The sequence below is a fragment of the Pinus tabuliformis genome, chromosome 9 (assembly GCF_031772625.1).
Source record: "Pinus tabuliformis cultivar Carrire ecotype Pingquan chromosome 9, CPIR1, whole genome shotgun sequence".
Lineage (NCBI taxonomy): Eukaryota > Viridiplantae > Streptophyta > Pinopsida > Pinales > Pinaceae > Pinus > Pinus tabuliformis.
The window spans coordinates 1,604,792,211-1,604,816,921 of record NC_142307.1 but is presented as its reverse complement, the minus strand read 5'-3'; the positions used below and the strand labels follow the sequence as shown (position 1 = coordinate 1,604,816,921).

General features: G+C 37.5%; 1 protein-coding gene across 1 annotated transcript; it reads right to left on the bottom strand.

The window, feature by feature from the left end:
• Nucleotides 1-17,358: 17,358 nt before the first annotated feature.
• LOC149154911 (organic cation/carnitine transporter 4-like) lies at nt 17,359-18,673 on the bottom strand. Its single transcript, XM_089444250.1, has 4 exons — nt 18,325-18,673; nt 18,169-18,230; nt 17,887-18,076; nt 17,359-17,792 (listed from the first exon to the last, which is right to left on the bottom strand). The coding sequence occupies exons 1-4, from the start codon at nt 18,671-18,673 to the stop codon at nt 17,359-17,361; spliced, it is 1,035 nt and encodes a 344-aa protein (XP_089300376.1).
• Nucleotides 18,674-24,711: the final 6,038 nt, after the last annotated feature.

The following is a 24,711-nucleotide window of genomic DNA, read 5'->3' as shown; positions in this document are numbered from 1 at the left end:
TTGACTCCTTAGAGAGTTAAAATGCCTGGGATAGACAAGACTTATGCATTTGACATGCATACAGTGGGTGTAAGCGGGGGTAACCCTGCGTCATTTTGGTATTAGAGTAGAATTGTAATTGAAACAATTGGTGTTAAAACATAACAAAGAAATTCTATGTGAAAGAATTGAGAACAAGGTTATGTTTTAATATGTTTATGCAGGCAAGGAAGGATCATATTCTAATTTGACAGAAAGTAGGCACACAAAGGTGATGTGCAGCAGAACTTGCAGATGCAAGAAACAGAGGACAATCCATTCAAGGTACAGGTGGAATGGTGGAACAAGATCATGTAGAGATATTGAAGGTGAGGTGATATGTTCTGTTTTGATTTGATTGGAGAATGTATGTTTGTACATTGATGCACAGATAACAACAAAAGAAGGTGAGAAGGTTGCAACATCTGGAGCAAGGAGTGATTGAATTGGTTCCAGATGAAAGAACCAGAGAAATGCTAAGAGACTGAGCTCAGAGAAGAGAATCTTAGTAAATCATATATAGCAAGAAGGAGACTTGTTACTACAAAGGTAGTGTTGCAGCGCACAAAGACAATTCCACAAAGGATGTGGGTAGAATTGCTAAGGGATGAAGAAGCTGGTAAGACTTTCTAAGTGAAAGAAGAGGTGGTCAGAACCAAGTATTTCATTGTGATTGAAATAAAAGAGGACAATTATGTTCTTGAGAAGTGCAGAAGAGTTGAGGCCTAGAAGGAGCAAAGAGAAGTGCTCAAAGGAGGTTCTCGAGATAGAGAACCAATTGCTTGCCAAAATACCAAGTACAGAGGAAAGCTTGGTGAGGTAGTTGCAGCAAGGAGGACTTGTTGTTGTAGAGGCTTTAATGCAACTCATAGTGAGTGAGTGAGGAGCTCATGAAGAAAGAGGAGAAGAAGATGGCTACTGATAGTCATAGCAGAGGTTCTAAGGAAGACCACAACAGAAGAAAGATGAAGAAAGAGGATGCCAAGGCAAATGGCAAGAGGATGAGTCAAGAGAAAATTGACAAGGAAATTGTAGAGTTAAAAGAACAACTTGATGAATTAAGGAGAATACTTGAGGAAAGCCAAAGACTAGGTTGGGTCTTGAGGAAGAAGCCAGTGAAGTGGTCTAAGTTGTAGAGAAGGCTACAGTAGAGGCGAGTAAGGTGGCTGATGGAAAAACTCAGAGAAGCTGAGTTGGAAATGAAAATGGAAGTGTCCATTTGTGAAGTAGAATAGGGTGAAGTTCTGAGTGAAGATGAATACTTGAAGACTGAAACTTCAAGTGAGGACAAAGGGTCACATGGTTTTAAATCTAACAATTTATGTGTGTTTGCATGTGCAAGATGTAAAGAAGGACAATTTACTGATATTGTCATAAAGGAGGAAGAAGACAAGCAGAATTTAAATTCTATTCTAGATGAAGATGAGATAGAGAGGTCTCATATACAGTTGGGGAAGATATCAAGCAACCAAGTGAAGGGCTTGAGAAGATTGAAGAGGAGACCAACAAAGAATTTCAGAGTCATAAAGAGAACTTAGAATAGCAAGGAGATATGATGGATGAAACATCAAGTGGGACCACAGGGTCTTATGTTTTTAAGACTGATAGTTTGTCTATGGATGCAGAACAAATGCAGGAGAATATTAATGTAGATGGTGAGACAAGGATAGCTCTTGGAGAAGGTAAATAGCAACAGATTAAATGCAAACTTGAAGAAGAGACTACCTTAGCTGAAAACATAGTAAAGGATCGTCAGTTCACCATGATGATAGGCACGGTGGAAATAACCATGGAAGATGTTAAGAAGGACGAAACCTATGAAAAGGATTTAACCTTGGGAGAAAGGACATCTGATGATTGGTCACTAACAAAGGAGGGTTTTACAGAGGATGAGAAATATTTTGAAGTTGTCAAAAGTATGGAAAAGTATCTTTCAGTAGATGAATACTCTGGAGTAAAGGATAAGGGAGAATATCTCTTGAATGAGGAAGGCAGTGATGTATTGCAGTAGAGAGAACTTAGTAATGAAACTGTTACGACACAGGGATGATTTCTTGTGGGAAAAAGAGATGATGTTCAATTTGAAGAACTGATATGTGAAACAACAGTTGAAACTGTTGAGCCTTGTAATTTTCAAACTGACAATTCATTTATAAATGTAGGGATTATAAGTGATGATGAAGTACTTGCGAAGTGTCAGAGAAATTGCATTGCTGGAGTATTTGCTGGAAAATTCCAAGTATGACAGTGTGATTAAAGAGGAAGAAGTTGACTACAGTGAACAAGGACAAAACAACATCATTAGAGTAGATGGTGTGGAGGAGAGACTAGTTGACAGTCTCATGAATTCTTTTGAGAATTCAAAACAACAAACTGAAGTGTCGCCAAAGGAAGATAAGGCAGAAAAGCCTTATGTTTTTATTTTAACAAGTGTTTTGTGAGTGCAGGTTTAGTTGCAGATGCTGGAGGAAATTTGGCACAGATGAGTAGCCAAATAAAGATGAAAGAAGAAGATTTTGTGGAAGAATTTAATCCATGGAATAGAGATGCTCAATTGCTAGAGAGAATGTTGGAAAGTCATGATTCAGTGCAGACAGAAATAATCATGAAAGAGGGTAAGGATGAAAGGGAGGTAGTAAGTGTAGGAGTCAAAGAAAAAGTTGGAGCAAGAGCAAGAGAAATGTCTACAATGGTAGCAAGAGAAAAAGTAGAAGAAAAAGTAAACCAGCAACTACAAAGTGGGAGTAACCTACAACAGTTTGAAGAGTTAGTGGACAGTAGCAACAACCTGAAGCAAAGAGAAAGAGGAAGAAGTAAGAGGTAGAATATGGACTAGTCCAAGGATGAACTGGAGACAAAGATTGAATAATTATGGCAGTTGATGATGAAACAGTCCATGTGGAAGAAATTGATAGCAGCAGGAAGCATGATCAATTACAACTTGAACCTAATTGACAAGGAAAGGAAGATGAAATAGAATACAATAGACATACAGCAAAAACAAAGGTGCAAGGCATTTGGGTAGCTACAAACTAAAGTTTGGGACCCTGGAGGTTTTCTATCAACTTATGAAGAAACATGATTAGAAGATCATGAATATTTTCTACTTTGGGAGTCTAATGTATTTTAGTAGACATAGGGGGGTCATTTGTTTTAAGGAAGTTGGATTCCTAAGTGTTGAATTAATGTAATATTTAGGCTTTTGAGCAAGTAGGATAGGAATTAATTAGATAATGTGAGATATCTTGTACATGCTCTCGAATGAAGGAGAACATGAGTGGTTAATAATGACGAGAGAGTTAGAAGTCAATTATAACTCTTAAGGTAGTTTCATGATTCGAGGAACTAGAGAGGATTCTTAGGGATTAACTGGAGTTAGAAGTGGACTTAGAGGACATTTAGGAGTCAATTCAGTAGATTAAGGATCTGAACCAGAATTAGTTCAACAGAACCTTTCTGGTATAAATGTAAGCCTATGGGCAGAGTGTAAAGGGAGAGGCCACTAATATTGAAGATCAGGCCTGAGAGACAGAGAGTCTCATTCTATAATTGTTGTTATATTTATAAATACAGAGGTTAATTTCAAACCTGTATAAGTGTGTTTTGAGTGTTGAATTATAGTGAATCGGAATTCTGTAATAGTTGTGTGCAGGCAGAATTCGGCGAAACACAGAGAGGACAATGATTTAGAGGAATCATAGTGGGTCTTTAAATCCAATTGAAGGATCAGAGTGAAGCTTTGGAGAGACTGTGATGTGAGAATTCACAGACTTCAAGCTCACGAGAGTGTTGAGCAGTGGAAGCAGAAGGTCAAAACCCTGAAGAAAAACTCAAAACCTCAAAACAATAAAAGAAATGAAGTAACGTCAAAGTAAAGGGACAAACGAAGAAGCAAGTCGTCGATGGATCGGAACCGTTAGATCTCGAACATAAACGAACGAGGTTGTCAGATGATAAGTGACCAAGATTAAATCATGTAGATTGGAATCAAGGAATGAACAGTGGAGATTAACCAGAAGCGCTGGCGGAAGAAGAATTTGGAGGAGCCATCGCAGCCGTCGATGGTTGAAGATCTACGATCATCGGTCGCGAACAAGTCCGAACCTTAACTAAGAAGAAAGGAGAGTTTATAAGCGGAAATGGTATTTAGGGCGATGTAGAAACCATAAGTTGTAAAAAGGCGTGGTCACCCGATTCCACTAACCGAGCGACACGTAGCAGCAGAGGAGAGAGAAAACCTCTTTTTCAGGTGGGTAATCGTCGTGCTATTTGTCCACTCAAAATCCTTATGAACCATTGGATCTTGTGGGAGGTGATCGACGGTGGAGGATCAACGGATTGTTTGAAACTTTAGAGTGAATATTGACCATTGGATCAGAGAATGCAATGGACGGCGAGATCGGAGAATGGAGAGCACAACGGGAAGGAGAAGTCTTTGATGTGCAGACCCGACGATTTATGAATGCAGGTTCATTCTTTTTGAAGTTCGACAAGGCCATGAATTGGTAGAAAGGTATGTTTATGAATGTTTATGTGTATTTCTATTATAAAAGAATTATAATGGAAATAAAGCACTGAGAGAGGGTTTTGAGGTTAAGTCTAATATATCAAGCAAAGTGTGGAGTTTGATTAGATGCGGCTTAAGGTTTAAACTAAGATTTATGAGGGTGAATGAGTTTCGATAGAAAGGAAAGGATGGATTAAGGGTTAGACTCAGTTAGTCTATAAATTATTCCGCAGAGATTAAGAAAGGGGTCCTTAACCATTCATGGTTGAATATTTGACTCCTTAGAGAGTTAAAATTCCTGGGACAGACAGGACTTATGCATTTGACATGCATACTGTGGGTGTAAGCGGGGGTAACCCTGCGTCAAAAAAGCTCCTAGATGGTTGAGACCTGGAGGAATAGTTCCTGGTGGGAACAAAGGGAAGGCACCCACAAAAGGAGGAGGTCCTTGGGGGGTGGATCTGGATGGCTCGGCTAAGATGGTAACCGTGGGGTGTTGAGGATCTGGTTGAAGATAAGATGTACAAGACTACTTTTGAGCATCCTATGACACTTGTAACATGCAAACAATCAAAGAGCTAGGCTCAGAGATAGGAGGGGGAGGACCAAGGAAAGAACCTAATAATGAGGAGTCTTTATAGACTCCGGGTGAAACACCAGTGAGAGGGGTAGAAGACTGCTTGTCAGACATCAATGAGATGATGTACTTAGGGGAGGTCAAGCATGTTGGCTCGTAGTATGTCAACTAATCAATGGTGACAATCTTCCCTTCATGGGGGAAGCACATCTTACGGAAAACCGCAGATGCGACAGGTGACATTACATAAGTGTAACTACGACCTAAGAGGATGTTGTAACCTAGAGGGGCATCAATAACCTCGATGTCTACATGAACAGTCTTTCCTGCAAGAGTCACTGGACAATTGCGATACATTCCAAGAGGTTGGGAGGAGTGACCGTCCCAAGCACGGAAAGTGATGGTGGATGGGGATAGCTCAGGTGACTTGAGTTGCTTCCAAACAACATCAGACATCATGCAGGTGGATGTACCTTCATCAATAATGTATCGCGAAATGATGGCATTACGAACTCAGACTGGTATCTGGAAAGAAACAGATGGAGGTAATGAGGATGTTCTGACATATCAACCAGAAAGACAATCAAATGATCGTCAAAAGGATCTACTGCTCCCAAAGTAGCTAGTAGATATTTCTTTTGATATGGACACAACTGGAGCACCTCTAGCGTCGATAGGGCAACAGGTGATTGTGCCAAGTCATCTAATATACTGTATGTATCGGCAACTCAGTTAGAAGTCGCATTACGACGTAATGGTCCCTTTGGGATCTTAGGAATTGGCTCAACTTTAGGTTGAGGGATCTGTAGCGGACCACTTGGCGTCATAACAGGGTTAGTAGAAGCTTTAGTTTTGGACTTAGTGGCGGACAAATTCGATGGCTTGTCATATTGACGCGACCGAGTTTGCAGGTTGATATCAGAGGGATTAACCTCATCATAATTCATCATAAATATCTGGTAGTCACAAGGACCAGAAGGTTAGGGAAGGTGGGTTACTTGACCTTGCTGAGGTTGAGCAGTGACAAATCCTTGCTAAGGGAAAGGATTTGTGAGCACGGTTGGTTGAGATGGTGTAGGATTTTGAGGCAGGTGCTGCATGGGTGGTTGACCTCTAGAAGTTTCTTGGGCTTCCCACATTTGGTGCATCCGGGGTAAGAGGGAACACACATGAGTATAATGGCCATGTACACCACAACATGAACAAGTCTTTTTTGTGCGAATAACCTTGGTCTACTTGGGCTGGTCTCCCTGTTGCTGGTTGTTAGTGGTACACTAGTTCCCGTGGGGTTCATTAGGTTGATTACCTTGGTTACCCTAGTTACCCTTGTTACCTTTCCCCTTATTGTTTTTCTTCAAATTTTGGGGATTGGTCACACTCTATTGTACAAACACTTGACCCTAGAGGAGTAGTGGTTTCTAGGACTGAGGATGCATGGGAGGATGTGGCAATAATTCCTAAGGGGTTGGACCACACGGTGGTGCATAAGTATAAGATGGTGAAGGGGAAATTGTCTCATAGACAAGTTGAGCACTAGCTGGATCTAACATCTGCTGATGTGGTTGGGTGAATGCATAAGATGTGCTTTGTCCTGAATACGCGTTGCTGGCAGGAGGGGCATTAGTCTTAGAGCAACTAGTACCCCCCTGCGGATAGCCATAACTCTACTAAGTATATGGTGAAGGATGTGAAATGGCTCCAATGACACCGTCGGCAACGTGAGATGCCCCCAGTTCATTGGCACGACTAGGACAGGGGAGATCTGGGATAATGGTATAGACATAACCGGATTGAGCATAAATCAAGTCATATCTTAGAGCAGTTTGGCGAGCCTCTTCCTCTGTCTAAGGAAAATGATACATGACATCTTTGGCAATAGGCGCTAAAAGAGTCCTAAGAAACCAATCGAGGTAGACATGGTCTTCAAACGGTGGAGCACAACACATGCTCCTCCTTTTACGCCATTCCTGGACATGATCAGAAAGATGGATGACAAAGGACTGGGGGAATGCGGTCAAGAGCTCCATACCAATGTCGTATCAGAGAGGTAACTGAAAATATGAGAGGAACTCTTTAGCAAGCATTGCTAAAATGGAATGAGAGGTGGCAGGCTAGTCAACATACCACTTCGCAGCATCTCCAGTGAGCGTGCGTTGGAACAACCGAAGACAAACGAAATCATCGGTGATGGAATTGGATGAACACCACATATGGAAGGAGTGGACGTGATTGGTAGGTTCCTCTCCAGAATTACCCTCAAACTTGGGAATGTCAAAGGGAAGCTTAGTTGGCATAGCTAGAAAACTAGCATCGTGGTATATAAGGTCATTGATCAACTGGCTAAAATTCGGGAGGCTTTACCTAGCCATGAAAGGTAGCATGGGAACTGTCATAACGGTTCTTGAGACAAAACCGCTAGATGTGACTACCGAGGTAGAATCAGAGCCAACACCAGGTTGGTTTCCTGCACCTACAGTGTGTCCTAACATGATGAAGGTATGCAGTGAGGGAGGCTTGGAATCAGATGGACCAGAAGAGGAGTTGGTATGGGAACTCGGGGAACTATGAACTCAAACACTATGGGGGAGGAGTAATGTGCCCAAGCGGAAACTGGGGATTAAGGCCTAAGAGTCTCCGCGACAAATGCCTTGGTGGCACAATGGTTGTAAGACACAAGTGACATGGAAATGGTGAAGGGAGATCAACGAGATGTTTTTGTCCCTGTGTTGGGAGATAAATTAATTAAGTCTTGACTTGGTGGTGTAAACCAAACACCCTTCGCTTAAGGTGTTCTTATTTGTGTAACTGTTTTTATTAATTAAGCCAAAATCATGTTTGAAAAAAGAAAAATATTGTTGAAATAAATTGAAATTAAAAATAGAAAATGAACATCAAATCAACTTTCTAAATCCCACCCAAACTATGTTTGGAAACATTGTGTTGGTTGGTGGCGAAATCAACTAAAAAAACACGAAAAATCCTAAGAGATCTAAATGACGATGTGACTGGGATGAAATGACACTATGTTGCTCGAAAGTGGTGCAGCAACAATAAAAAACCAGGGAGGAAAATCGCTACAAAAAGATAGGGAGATGGGTGTGAAGCCTAGGGAAAAGAGTAGAAACCTAAGGAAAATTACCAAACAAGGTTCAAGATGAAACTTCGGATGGAAACAACCTATCTTTGAAGATTTGAAACAAGAAGGTAGATATCTGGAAAAATGGTCAAAATCTCTGCAAAAACTCAGACTTCTTACTCAGCTAAACTCCTCCTATAAAGGTGGAAGTGTACTAGAAGCCCTAAGGGGATAAATTCCAATTCGACAAGTAAATCAGAGTAGATCAAGGCCCAAGCAGGGCAGGAAAGTGGTCAAACAACTTAGCAGACAGCTCTTGGAAAAACCCAGAAACAAATTAGAAAAAATCCCAGAAAACCTAAAATCACAAGTATTGACTTGATTCCTGGGATATCACACTTTTTGGGCCATAAAGTGCGCTCTGCACCTCCAGATTGCACTTGTGGGGCAGAAAAGTGTGATTTCTACTCCTTGATTCTCGATCAGCAAGTCGCAAAAAATTTTGTTGTCTCTATTGCGGCTGATTCCTGTGACCTGCGGAAAAGAACAAAAAACTTACGAAAGTTAGAAATTTGACTGATCTAGGGTTATAAAGCTAGTAAACAACATTAAGAGATTGAAAAAGAAAAACCATAAGTTGAAAATTGAAGGTCACCTAGGTTTTCAGATCATAATTAAAACCCCAATGGAGTCGCCAAATTGTTATGTAGAATTCTTCTCGAATGTGTGCGAAAAGAAACTACTTTAGGTTGTGGATGACAAACAACCCTAACAATGAAAATGGTTGCTAAACATTATAGATCTGCAGCAAATGATAGAAACAAAACCTACCAAAGCCCTGATCTATGTCGCAATCATAGTTAAACAACAAAATGGAATAGTAAAATAAGTGTAAGTAACTCCAATAATCCAATGGAAACCAGATATATAAAGAATATATTTTATTAAACAACACATGTGAAGGGAACAAATAATGTTACTAGTCCCCCTCTATGGGATGGGTTCTTGGCTATCCTCAAATGTCTTCATCTTTTATAGAGTCTCTCTCCTCTATAATGTGTAAACCCAGCAAATAAAATGTTTGAGCTCAATGAGAACTCAAATGGAAAAGAAAAATGGTGTGCAATAGTGATAATAATCAGAGCTGCAACAATGAATACAACAATGAAAATAATCAAAAGTGAATAATGAATGGAAAACCCTTCTATTTATAACAAAATATTAGGTTATCCTCGAATAATTAGCAATAATAAAATATTATTAACCCCATTCTAGAAATTTATAACAAAATATTAGGTTATCCTCGAATAATTAGCAATAATAAAATATTATTAACCCCATTCTAGAAATAATCATTTGGAATATTTTATTTACTTGTTTAGAGGTGAAAAGTATTTAAACCTTTATTTAGAAATAATAAATAAATAAATGATTTATTTATCATCTCAAGAAATATGGTTAAGGAATAATAAAAGAATAATGATTTATTTAATTATTCCTAAGCGATTTGGTCAAACTTGACAAGGAATAATAACTAATTAGTGATTAATTAATTATTACTAGAGAAAAATAAGACAATTAATAATTTATCTATTTATTTGTCATAATTGGGTCAAATGTGACAAGGAATATTAATTAAACAATGGTTTAACTAATTATTCCTAGAAGATAATTAAATAAATAGTGATTTATTTAATTATTCTTCATGGGTTTTATTATAAATGACTTAAAAAATGTGGTTTATTAAGTAATTCCTCACCGTGAAAACAATTTTACTATGGTAAAATTGGTGCTACAAGTGTACTTCTATCCATCTAGTAAATTATAGCTAAATGATCAATTTTTTTTTATAACACTACATATCCCTCTCTCCTCCTCTCTCCCTCTCCCCCACTTCTCTCGCTTTCCTCCTGTTGTCCTCTCTCCCTCTCTCTCCATCTTCCTTATCCCTCTCTCTCTCTCTCTCTCTCTCTCTCTCTCTCTCCACCTTTCTCTCTCTATGTTTTTCTTCTTACCTCCTTCTGTCTCCCCCTCTAAGTTCATCTCTCTTTACCTCCCTCTCTCCACTCTCTTCCTTCCTCTCTCTCTCTCTCCCACCTCTCTCTCTCTCTCTCTCTCTCTCTCTCTTCACCCTCCAACATTGTTACTACATCCCTATTTATCTCCTTGTCTCTCATTCTCTATCCCCTTCTCTCCATCTGTCCTTCTTTGTTTCTTTATCTCACCCCCAAACATACATACTCTCTCTCCATCTCTCCCATGTCACTCCCTCTCTCTCTCCACTTCTCACTCTCTGTATTTATTCTTCCCTCCCTCTCTCCCTCTCCAACTCCATCTCTCTATCCCTCCCTCTCTCCTCCCCTTTTGCTCCCTCTCTCCTCCTCTCTCTGAAGTCATCTCTCTCTTCCTTCCTCTCTCTTCCTTTCTCTCCTACCTCCCTCTCTCCTCTCCCATCACTCTGTGTGTGTGTGTGTGTGTGTGTCCTCCAATCCTCTCTCTTCCCCATCACTCTCCTCCTCTCTCTCAAGTCCTCACTCTCATCCTTCCTCTCTCTCTATTTCTCTCCTACATCCCTCTCTCTCTCTCTCTCTCTCTCTCTCTCAATTCCTCTCTCTGCCCCATCGCTCTCTCTCTCTCTCTCCAACTATGTTACTATATCCCTCCATCTATCCTTTTATCTCCTTCTCTCCCCCCATCACTCTCTCTCTCTCCAGCTATGTTACTATATCCCTCCATCTCTCCTTCTCTCCCCCCTTCTCTTCATCTCTCCTTCTTTGTCTCTTTATCACACCTGTAAACATACACACTCTCTCTCTCTCTCTCCCCTGTCACTCCCTCTATCTCTCCACTTCTTACTCTCTATTTCTTTCCTTTTTTCTCTCTCTCGCCCCCTCCAACTCCATCTCTCTATCCCTCGCTCTCTCCTCCTTTCTCAAAAGTCCTCTCTCTCCCTTTCTCTCCTACCTCTACTCTCTTCCCCATCTCTCTCTCCCTCTCCCTCACTCTCTCTCTACCCTCCAATCCTCTTGCTATCTCCCTCCCTCTCTCCTTCTCTCTCTCCCCCCTCCATCTTTGTGTTTTAGTCTCCCTCTCTTACCCTTCTCTACCTATCTCACTCCTCTCCCTCTCTCTCTCTTCATTCCTCCTCTCCCCTCTCCTTCAATTTATCTCCATCTCTCCCTTGTCACTCCCCCTATCTCTCCACCTCTATCACTCTATGTCTTTGTTCTTCCCTCCCATATATATCTAGAGTTAATATATATCATGATATATTAATATATATTATAATATAACAAATTTAATATTGTATTAATCCAAAGTTATTAAATTTAATAATATTAATATTATAATATATTAATATGAATATTATATTTAATATTAATATTAATATTAGGGTTAACAATGGTATTAATAATAATTTGGTTCATGATATTTGGCCCATGGTATTTTTTATCTACGTTGGATCTAGTAGTTTAGATGTTGATTTCTAATCATAGATATATTTTTATTTATTTACCATACCTCTTTATACCTCTTTTACATTTATTTATTTTCCATACCTTTTTTATAAATATGGTATTTGGCCCATGGTATTAAAATGGTATTTGGCCCATATGCTTCACCTAAATAAAACCCCTTTTTTGAGTTTAAATATAAAGAGGTTTATGGAGTAAATATAAAAAGAGGTTTTATTTATTTACCATACCTCCACTTTATTTATATTTTTACTTATTTACCATACCTCTTTTTTGAGTGTTCTTAAATTTCTTTATATTTTAAATATTTATATTGTGTTTATACATAATAATAATTAGATTGATTTTTAAATAGGGGTGATTTCAACCAAGTGAGAATAATGTTTACATTTACGTTTAAGTTTACATGTTTACGAGAGATCTAGCCCATACTAGGTTGTAGAGAGCCTTTCCCCACAACTACAAAATATAGATTCACAATAACCATTATTAATAATATTCTCCATAATTTCAATTAAATTAGAATAATGTAAATTTTAAATAATTATATTAATCTTGTTAGATGTGAGACTTTTGTGATCCATATTGTAGATAAATGTCTTTCCAAATAATCACATCATTAGGATTTGGTTGACATTTCGAACCAACCAATGTGATTCATCCTGAAGACAAAGTAAAAGAAATCGTACAATCTTCAAGAATAAATAGTAAGGATGTATCATTGCCTCAGGTTAATCTTACACATTTACATATCCATAATATTTATTCCCTTAAATTTTACATGACCTGGATTTTTCTATATAATACTCTATATAGTAATAGTTAAAACTAATAAATTTAAAATAATTAAATTAATTGAGAATATATATATATATATATATATATATATAAATTCAAAATTAAAATAAATTTTATAATAATTAATATTTTTTTCCCTTACATTTATCCTATTATTATTATTAAACGGTAATAAACATCTTTCAAATAAAACACAATAAAATCAAATCAATCCAACATTAAGACAGCCGAAAGGCCGATCGAATTCTCAGTCTAAATATAAGTATGCTTTAGTGTGTGCGTTTATTTTCTATCTTTTTGCACTCTTTCTAGCCTTAACAACATTCTGACAACAAAGTATAGTTACTAAGTTAGAATTTAAATTCGATATTATTTGTAAGAAAATTGAATGAAAAATTTTTAATTTGAAAAAAATTTGATACTATACATCTTAAAGAGTCAGGTATCTGTTAACTTTTTCCTAATTCATTTGAAAATTTAAATTTTAAATAATTTCTAACTAGCATTTTCACCTTATGTTGCAAAGGAAACGCCGTAAGGCATAGAGTGGTAAGGCATAGAGTGGGGAAGAATAGCGACATGTGAATGGGCATTGTTGAAAGCAAGGGTGGACGATAATGTGTATTCTGAAAATGGATATTTTGTTATGGTCAACCTAATGCATTCATTAATTAGATGACAACAAAAAAGTTTCGAGCCCAGGTTGAACCAACACAAATCTTTTCTACAAGACTGAAATTGCCTAAATGATTCCTCAATTAATGGAAATAACCATTTCCCTCCTCTAATACCTAAAATACATTGTAGGAGACCGATTTTTCAAGTAACTTAATATAACTAGCAATTGCCCCAAAAAGTGCAAAGAGAGGTCGATTACAAACAAGTTTTTTTATGTATAAAGTGTTGAGAATGGAGGATCTCGGATTAGACTTTAGTTGGACTCCGTTGGTTTGGGAGATGTATCATGTGTTACCATTTGTGCATATTATGGGCATAAAGTTGGTTATGATGATGGAGATTATTTTCAACCAGTTGTGGGTTGGCAACAACTTTTGTGAATTCCTTGGGTAAGATTCGATCTTCTGGATAACGGAAATTCCAGTGTCCATTTAGTCTATACTAGAGTACAATGATTGTTGGCAAAGCTAAAGAAACTGCCATCAATGTATAGAGCCATTGTAACTCATAGTCATCATTTTTATCCCTACAGGGCTATGATTATAGGTACCAACCATTTGAGCAGGCAGGGGGTGTATTTTCTAAATAGGGATCATGTTATCCTCGTGGAGTTATTGGTTGCACTTAGAAAATATAAAGTAGGATTGAGCATCGACTATCTGGCTGGATGGAATTTTTGATAAGCGCTGGCCAATTTTATCTATTGTGTAATCATTTCCCTGATTTAAAGGCTGCTCTGAGTTACTAATAGAGACGGTTCTAAAAGATAAGGCTTCGAGAACCTTACTTTAGTTAGTGGAGGCTTAGTACATTTTCTTCTGAAGCTTTGGCCTCAAACTCGAAAGCTACTTGTAAAGCATTCTCCAAAGCATTTATACTAAGCAGGTCCATTTTTCTTTGGATATTTTGGTTGAGAGTCCTCTGAGAAGTGAGTCGAGGAACTTCCAATTCGTCACCATGGACTTGAAGCCATCAAAAATATTGTTTGATGCCTTTGACTAGGTACTTGCCTTACATGAATCCATTGCTTCATGATTTCCTCTGCTTTCCCCTTCAGGTATAACCTATCTTGCATTTCTTGCTTGAAGCATATCAAAGTTTGTGTAGGAGGTGAATTTGAGTTGACTAAGTCTCGTACACGAGCCCACCGCCATGTTAAGGGTTGGTTGCTCCATACTGACTTCTTTTAGCATCAACTTCTGTGCATCATTCAATTGTTATATTTGAAAGAAGGCTTCTCGTACAAGAGCCCACCACCATGTTATGGGTTGGTCACTCCATACAGACTTCTATTAGCATCAACTTCTGTGCATCATCCAATTGTTACATTTGAAAGAAGACTTCTAGGCTTTGTAATGAAGCATCCATCACTTATATTTTAGGATTAAAAGCTTGATATATAGTTCATATATCAGTGATGTTATTGTCCCATAATACCATAAGACTGAAAGATTCATATCTGGTTGGAATTTCGATGATAATGACGGCCTCACATTCTGCTAGACTCCACATTTTCTGAAAGGCCGGGAACATATTTTTCATTTTAGATGCAATTGTTGGTTGTCAAATATGTCTTATACATTATTTTTATTGGACTTCATGCCTGTAGAGATATTTACTCTTGGCTACTTCCCCAGCCATGATAGAGAAAAGGAGCCCAAACACTTGTGAAGCTTCTTCCTCTGCATAGGTGGTGTGTCAAAATGGGTTCTCTTTTTGGCAGACATTTGAGTAACGGTCTTCCGCCAATATAAGATTCTGGTATGCAAGTATAATTTCAACACAGAATTGCCTACAAGAACTTAGACCTGAACATTGCCTGAGAATAGAGACTTCAAAGCTAGTTCTTCAAGCGCATGTAATATAGATTCATTTAGAAAAAGGATGCGTGAAGACAATTGTAATGTTGAAGACAGAATTTGATCACCATATTGAGGAACTAACATTGTGCCCGAGCCCTACTGGCTTGAGAGTTTTGACAGGGTTTGTGTTCAACTAATATAGTCAACGAAGGTGAGTATTGAATAGGTTCTGATTGGACCACAAAACCATGATGAGCCTCAATGATTCCTCAGCAAGGCATCAACCAAAACAAAGCAGGAATTACACAAGCCTTTCGGGATGCTCTCTAAAGAAGCATGAAACTTCTCATTGTGTTCAGCAATATTTCTATTGAAGGTCAAGTTGGCTCATGTAAAGCAAGGGAAGTTTTGCATCTTCCACAACTTCACATTGTCAAAGACAGCCGTATTCTCTTGTCCAATGTAAGAAGAGAGAACACTTACAATGCAATATATTCATAAAAACATACTAAGAAATGATAGTTATCAAGATAGAATCTGAATTCAAATGTGGATACCGTACAATACAGAAAACAATTGGCCCACAAAACTACAGTTCAGAAAATTTAGGAGTATACATATTATTAAAGCAAAAACATGCACTTCTTCAATTTTATTGAAAAAAATAGGCATGTGGATAGTCCAGACTAATTTTATCAAAAATTTTAATGATTGGATAACATAAACCCCTACAAAAATGCTCAAAGGTCCGTTGAGCCTTCTGATGCAATCCCTTCAAGAAATGTATTTCCTTATGATACACTATAAACTGTACGAAACCCAACAAAAACTAGAGTAGCAGGTCTTCTCTAAAGAACATTAGATTTATTATTGAGATTATTACAAGTTTGATTTAAAAAAGTTGATAGCCATCACACTATTTTCTTGTGCTTGGTGGGCGTATGTATTTGTTTGCGTGTGTTGTGATTCTACTTTTGATAATGCAAATGATGTAACCTATTCTAGGTGTACTGGAAGTAAGAAGGATATGCACAGACATTAGGTACACCCTTTCAAGTTGAAAAATAAAAAATAAATAAGCACATATCAAACAGAGAATATATGACTAAATACCTAGTGGAAGCTACTTATTTAGTATGTTGGCTCGGTTGGCATGCTTCATTTGAATGTAACTTTGTTTATGAAGGTCTAAGCAGGCCTTTAAGGTGCAGGCAACAGTGTCCCAACTACAAATGCAGTCTCCTCGAGACTTCACACATGAACAAAATAGACAAACCTCTCTAGGCATCAGCAGCAGCATAGTCTTCTGAAATCTCCCATGGCTAGCTCCTAAAACGTCGTTAAACCATGCACTGAATCATTGTAAACGCTCACTGTATCTTAAAAAATTATTATTACTTGTAAAATTTGTCATTGAAAACAGAATTTTTGTGCGACAGGATAAACAAAATAGTGCAGCACGGACAATCAAGTGAGGATCCACAGGTTGTTAAAAGGCGAGCCCGTTCGAAAATGCACCTCCCCTTTGAACTTTCTCATTAAATAATTTTAGGTCGAGGGGACCCATGTGAAGGCTTCATAGCAGCACGGATTAAGAGCATATGGATGCTGGTTATATGGATCTTTCAATTTTTGTAACATGTCAAAGGCTGTACTTGAATGGAGTGGTGTTCATTTTCTATGAAATGAAATAAAGTGCAAGGTTGAACTGCAGGGAAAATGGACACCATTTTTTCCAATAGAATTAATTTAGATTTATTTTAAATATAAATCTAACATGAGTTTAGAGGGATTTAATTTATTTAACAAATATTATTTTAATGTTTTGTGTGGTTATTTATTTTATTTTTGTTTTTGTAAAGTTTTATTTTTTATTTTATTTTGGTGGATATGAGAAAAATTTCAACTTTGATGATGGAGGGACACCCTTACACATCATACTCGATCGGTTTAATGAGACAAGTAAGAAACTTGCAAACTAATGACACTAAGTAAGTTAAAAGACAGGAGAATGGAAAAAAGGGATGCATGGAAGGTGTTGAGTATGAAATGATATAGCCACTCTATTTTAATTTACTTAGGCTTATTATTCTTAATGAGGTTGGACAAGTCCCTATATGGTTACACTTCACTAGAAGGAGGATATAACCACAAAAATGAAATAATGCAACAAGTATAACTTCCAAGCATCATGATTCATTTCCAACTTCAACCCACAATCTTTACATCCCAATATACTAAATGAAAAATATTCTTATGAATAAATGACTAATGTACCTCATGCGTGTTGAGTCTCCATCATTGGATGAGTACACTTATTTCAAAAAATGACCTGAGCATATGAGAAAGATGCATCACAAGAGTTGTGTATGTGGATAATGTCAATTATTATTTCTATAATGTGAATCATGGAGGGATGATGATTATTATCTCATGATGCCCATGGCTTCTTTCAGCCTGCCCTTCACCAGGTACCACCGCGGGGACTCCCAAACGAATGGCAGAATGAAGATGCAATACACGACCGAGGGAAGCGAACCCGCGACGTACAGAAATCTCCAGTTGCCGGAAAAGTAGGACAGAGCCGGCAACACTGCTATGCCGAGAGAAAAGAAGTAGAAAGTCAACATGCCAACCGGTGCTCTCTTGGACGGTCCGATGGCTTCCGTCGCCAAGACGAACGACGACAACCCCAAGCCACCATTGCTAATTCCCGTCAATAGACGGAGAATTAAATAAACCCAGAAATTCGGCGACATTGCCGTCAAGAAACCAAAAATGGCATTGCAGATGCAGACCAACTTTAGGACACCCTCACGCCCCAGCGAAGAATCCGATAGATGCCCAGATATCCCTGCACCTGTATCAAAAAATAAATCAGAAACTAAAAGAAAATATTAATGGTGATCAGCCGTCAGATATAAAAGTGCAAAGGGGCTGAAAATATCAATTACCGAGCAAACACCCGACAAAGAACGCAGACTGCACAGATATCTCCAGTTGCCGGAAAAGTAGGACAGAGCCGGCAACACTGCTATGCCGAGAGAAAAGAAGTAGAAAGTCGACATGCCAACCAGTGCTCTCTTGGACGGTCCGACGGCTTCCGTCGCCAAGGAGAACGACGACAACCCCAGGCCACCATTGCTAATTCCCGTCAATAGACGGAGAATTAAATAAACCCAGAAATTCGGCGACATTGCCGTCAAGAAACCAAAAATGGAATTGCAGATGCAGACCAACTTCAGGACACCCTCACGCCCCAGTGAAGAATCCGATAGATGCCTAGATATCCCTGCACCTGTATCAAAAAATAAATCAGAAACTGAAAGAAAATCTTAATGGCGATCAGCCGTCAGATATAAAAGCGCACAGGGGCTGAAAATATCAATTACCGAGCAAACATCCGACAAAGAACGCAGACTGCAGAAACCCAACTTTGTATTTCTGGCCGCAGACGAGATCCCATCCGTAGACCGTCGAAACCCCGGGGCCTCCGTCCCAGTCCCATGAGGCCCGGTCCATGGAGCATATAGATCCCGTCGGGCTGCAGGATTCGAACCTTGGCTTCACGAAAAGGAAATCCTCTGGAGTTTTCCCTCCATTGCAATGCCAATGGGGTTCATAGTCGGCGAAAATCATGACCATCGTAGGAAAGGCCTCCAGTGTCCGTGCGAGGCTCGACAGCAAGAAATGCTTAATCTGCCACCGCCCGAACAATAACTCAGAAGACACAGAGGCCATTGGGTTGGGAGACAAAAGGACAGTGTGAGGATCAACGACCAAACTTCCTTCAATCGTCTAACACCACAAATCTACGGTCAACAATAAGACACGGCATCGGCTGGGGCAATTCATTTCAAAGGGAAACGCCTTACGACGTAATGAATTGAATTTTGTATCCTAAACTCGGTCAACAATAAGACACGGCATCGGCTGGGGCAATTCATTTCAAAGGGAAATGCCTTACGGCGTAATGAATTGAATTTTGTATCCCAAGCTGTTTTCGAAATTATATCCATATGGATTAACTGTTAATAGTTTTTGTGAAGATCTATGATAAACACTTCACTGTTTTTGTGGAGATCTATGATAAAGATCTATGATAAACACTTCACTGTTTTTGTGGAGATCTATGATAAACACTTGCACTAGTGGATCACTTTGAAGAATACCTGCAACCAGGGCAAAGCCATGTCCAAATGACTTGGTCAGCTAGCCAAATAATGCTAGAACATAAATTATAAACTAATGAATATATTCTCTATTCTCAGGAATCCTCTGCTTTTTATATTCGGATCATATAGATAATGAGATCAACATATATGAATCAGAATAAGTGATTAATAAACCAACACAAATCCACAATACAACGAAAGTCACCTTCCTGATCTTAAAATGACCTTGCATTCTTCCACCAACCAGCATTTTCTATTAATTAATTTAACAAGAGTTCTCTCTTGTTTATTTAAACTGCATGACTCCATTAGGCCTGCACAAAATTTAATTTGAATATTATTAAATGCAGGCCTGCAATGGTGATGGAGTAGTTGATGGCCACCATTTCCAAATCTTATATTAAGTCGTAGAGATGGAAATTGTGCTATAAATATATATATATATATATATATATATATATATATATATATATATATATATATATATATACATATAGTTAGTCACATTAGCAATTATAATTCAATGGTGCTGGCTTGGGCATTGATTTTGAGAATATCATCATTCAAATTCAAAATTCAAGTAAGCAACCTGCCTACTCTTTCCGAATCAAAAAGGGAAGTTATTGGTTTTTTCTCATTTCAAGGATAATCTGTGTGTTATGAACTCACAAAGAGTTTATTATAGATAATAGAATTTTTCGTCCAATTTTTGTGTTGCAGGGTTTTTTTCTTTTCTTTTCTTAGTGTTGTTCCCTGCAATTGGAAGTTATATTGAGTGGTAGAGTCATCGTAACTGCTATGTATTAATCATGGATAGGGATCATTATGAATAATATGTACATGTGCATGGGAAATGATAAGCTCTTGCTGCTTGCTCTATTAATGATGAAGGAAAAGCGTGAACTTTCACAGGAAGTCCTCAATTTTTGGAATATTTGATGGCGTCTAAGCTGGCGGTAGAGGATAACTTTGACTTTCTCCATCCATGGCACTGAAATTCTATCTTCGCACAGATTTTCCTAAAGCTAGAATCTCATCAGAAAGCCTTTTCAACCTTAAATTTCCGATAAAACTTTAATGCTTTTAAACTGTTTAGGTGTGCGTATTATATGACTTGGAATTCTGAAACTGAGTCTAACTTGAGAGATTTTGAACCAGAACTCCTTGATGTGTCAGTCTTAATTATTCAAAATCATTGAAATTGGTACATCCAGGAATTTTACGAAGTAAAGATGGAATTGTACCACTAAGTAAGATAAAACAAGATGGATTTCTGCGACGAGTTAATAGATCAAAACATCATAATGAGAGTCCATGAACTCATGGGTATCTTAACGTAGATAAAACTGAGTGAATGAGGAAACTTGCAGGCATAAAGTAGAAACCTGAGCTTAGAGAAGCCAAAAAGCACAGTAGATTTTGGAATGGAAATAAGCTTTCCTATTTTGGGTATTCTAAGATATCTGTTTTTGTATTTGAAAAATCAGGTGACGTGGCAAATTTATCTCGACACCAGACTTGTGACTGAATTCTGATAATGTTGGTCTGTGATGAACAATTGAAAGGCTACAGTCCTTAATGTGAATAACCTATGCAAAATTATATTTAACTGCTTCAATATAAATGAGTTCCATGGCCTTACAAGAAGGAAAAGTGTCTGATACCAACTTGACAACTTCTGATAAAAACATCATACATGATACAGTACAGAAAATCATACAAAATATTAAGAGTTCAAAAAGAGAATTTGTTGGTGGAAGTACTCTGGTAGAGGATCTCGATGCTGAAGGTGCACTCAAATATCATAGAAGGAAAAGCAACCGAAAAAATCCCAAGTACTTTCAGAAAAGAAAACTTGTTGCTGGAAAGAGAAAATCTACATCTTCAAGATCATTCAAAATATACCAGGGATTTACCGATGAAAACCATCCTGCAGCTCTGAATTCCTTCCATGAGTTTACACTGCCTGTAGATGAAGATGATTTTTCATTGATTAGTTCTCCCGCTAATACTTGCAAAGAAGAAAACTTCGAACTTGTTTTAGATGACAATGGGGCTTATACTATAGACCCTTACATTGGGCCTTATGATCATAAAACTTTAAGGGAGGAAAATTTGCAAAACAACATCGATATACAAAGAAATGTTGAAGAGTTTGGGGGTTGTCAAACAATTTCAAGAAATGGATGCAGACTTCCTTGGTCCTGGTCTGGAAGGCGAAATGGTAGAGGTAAAAAATTGAAGGGCATCAGAGGGAAGAGGTTTTCATGTGGTGTGCTGGTTGCCAATAGGAGAAAATGACTCTCTGATTCTGCTAGTACTCTGCACTATCAAGAACCTATTCAATTTGAATATGTTACAGATTTTTCTTCCTCGGATTGCTCCTATTCAAAGGATGAAACCCCATTGGTCAGATCCCCCCCCACACGAATGTTTTAACCTTGGACTCGCCTCTGGACGATTATGGTGATTGTCCCCATGTAAACAACAGACGTTTCAGTGAGCTAGATCTCCATCCTCTCATCAAAACTCATCACAGGACCAGAAAGTCAGGGATTAGTGAATATGAGATAGAGGAGGAATCCTTACAGATGAGGACTAACGAAAACATGTTAGTGAATAGAAGCTTGAGTCAAAAGTACAGTCCCAAGTCTTTCGAGGAACTGGTTGGGCAGAGCATTATTGCTCAAGCTCTTTCCAGTGCAATTAACAAAGATAAGATTGCACCCTTTTATCTTTTTCATGGGCCCAGAGGTACAGGGAAGACATCTGCTGCAAGAATATTTGGTTTTTCTTTGAATTGCATGGCTGATTGCAATGCAAAGCCCTGTGGAAATTGCAACGGGGGAAAGAATAAGAATAAAGAATAAGAAAGCTTTCGCCAACAGAGAACGAGAATGCCGAGGAGCCATGAAATGAGTGACCACAAAGTAGAGCGATCAAGTGAAGAACTGGTGTGAATATTCGGCTGACTGTGTACCATGGCTTTTCTGTCACCTTCTTCACCACCGAATGGATGGACGGCTCTCCTCACCACACCCTGCCAACTTCGTCAAGGGACATGATCTGCTTCATAGAGCTCCCTGATGTTCAGATTGAAGGGGATCGAGGCGCCTCAGATTGTTGTCCTCTCTCATCCATCCACAGACGCTTGGCCTCTCTTTGCTGACACTTGGTTTCTAAAAAGGCCGATGATCTAATGGTTGGAGTTTATTCCATCGTCTAACAATTGATCCAAGGGCCCATAACGAGACACCGCGGCACGGAGGGGAGTTCCTCTCAGAGGGAACGCCTTACGACGTAAATAGGAATGTAATTTGGATTCACATTAATACAACTATTGAGCAAGGATATTTTTTATTTTTTATTTTATTCTCATTGCATTTTCTGTTTTTCTTTGATAGAGGGAAGACAAAGAAATTTTTCATTTACCCTATGGTGGGTTATCTTAGCATGCATGTTCTCATCAACAAATTCAATTTCACTAAATTGATTAGTTGTGGGTAGATTCACCCATTCACATGTCACATTGTTGTCATAATCCACATGTGTTGTATGTTCGTCTCTTTTGTGCCAAACGCTTCTTCCAAAATCTTCCATGCTTCCTTAATTTTGTGACCTGCAATGTGGTTGTTTCTTCATCCCTTCATATTCGCAAATTAGAAGAAGGGAAAAGAAATTTAAAGGTTAAATTAATTGAAGGCACATCACCATTTGAAATGATGTTGAAAGGAATTCAAATACATAATGGAATATGTTGAAGACAAACCGAAAACAAGATTCTCAAATTAGAAGAAGTGTAAGGAAAGTTAAACGCAGACATACAGAAGAAAAAAGTGGAAGTGAGTGTCGACAAATTCAAGATTTCAAACACTTAAAATGCATATATGACTTCATCAATGATGGTATTGGATTTCAAACACTTAAAATGCATATATGACTTCATCATGATATTGGCAGATAGTCTCCAGGTAGATATAAGCGGATAGTTACTAAAAATGATAAACAAAGAATTTATGAGATAAAGTATTTGCGGATAGTCTTCACGCAGATACAATTCTCTTAGAAGCATGTCAAGAGGAAAGGTAAAAGGAGAAATTGGAAAAACATAGTTTCATTTTCTGTGAGTGACATAATAAAACTTACGAGAAAAGATAAATGGAGAATTTATGAGATAAAGTATTGGCAGATAGTCTTCATGCATATATAATTCTCTTAGAAGCATGTCAAGGGAAAAGGTAAAAGGAGAAATTGGAAAAACTTAGTCTCATTTTCTGTGAATCACATAATAAAACTTATGTGAAAAGATAAAAGGAGAAATTGGAAAAACTTAGTCTCATTTTCTGTGAATCACATAATAAAACTTATGAGAAAAGATAAAAGGAGAAATTGGAAAAACTTAGTTTCATTTTTTGTGAATCACACTTACGAGAAAAGATAAGAAAAATTGGAAAAAACTTAGTCTCATTTTCTGTGAATCACATAATAAAACTTATGTGGATAAGGCAAAATTCGTGCCACCTATTTTTGTAACATGTAGATAGGGAAATAGAATAAGATAATATCATTGAGTAAATTAAAAAATAAAAGTAAAGAGAATAAATTAGATTACATGTCTTTTTTTATTGCACCAAAAATTTTAAACAAAATGATAACAAAAATATTTACATATTTTTAACAAAATGATAATAAAAATATTTACATATTTAGAACTTGTTATTAGATTATCTATGAAAAATTATATATATATATATTTATTTATTTTTTTTTATTTTTTTTTTCAAAAGGTGGAAAAACCTATCAAACTCAGTTTGTCAAACCAACAGTGAGGACAGCCATCTCTGGCTGCTATCCGCGAATGTCAGTTGACACATCACTGTTATCAAGGAAAACCACGCCACCTGAAATAACCCGCTGGTGGTCCGTAAGGGAGCAGGCTTTCACTCCTGCCAGATGCCTCTGGGTCTTGGGCCGTTAACCTGTTTCCTTACGTCTGAGGAAGACGAGCTCTTAGCCAAGCAGAAGCAGTTTTAGGGCATACTCCAGGCCCATATATATATATCTATATATATATATATATATATATATATATATATATATTTATTTATTTATTTATTTTTAAATAATAAAATATAATATGTAAAATTTAAATAAAATAAAATAAAATAAAATTTCCAAATAATAAAATATAATATAATATATAAAATATAATAAAAATTTTATATTAGATAATAAAATATTATTATTTAATTAGGCATTTGATTCCCTAAACCTCATCCCTTTTTTTCATAAAATTATAATTCCTTTCTTTCCCTCCCACAAAGAAGCTTTGATGTTATATTATTATTAATATATAATTGACATGTATATCGTTGTGATGTATATCATTGTTGGACGTTCCTCGTTGTCATGTATATCATTGTTGGACGTTCCTATCCTAAGATTAAAAGTAAATTATTATATTATAAAATAATATAAACTAACCATCGTTTCCTTATGTACCATGTATTTTGCAATTAGCAATATCGTTATTCATTAAACGAAAAAACAACATATTTGTAGTGACTGGTGAGAAATTAAAACCCTTCTATATGGCCAACCATA

Excerpts from the sequence above, each read along its gene's own strand:
- LOC149154911 (XM_089444250.1), bottom strand. The coding sequence starts at position 18,673 with ATGGCCTCTGTGTCTTCTGAGTTATTGTTCGGGCGGTGGCAGATTAAG. Across the intron at positions 18,231-18,324 it reads CTTTGTCGGATGTTTGCTCG|GTGCAGGGATATCTAGGCAT; the intron begins GTAATTGATATT and ends TTTTTGATACAG. Across the intron at positions 17,793-17,886 it reads CTTTGTCGGGTGTTTGCTCG|GTGCAGGGATATCTGGGCAT; the intron begins GTAATTGATATT and ends TTTTTGATACAG.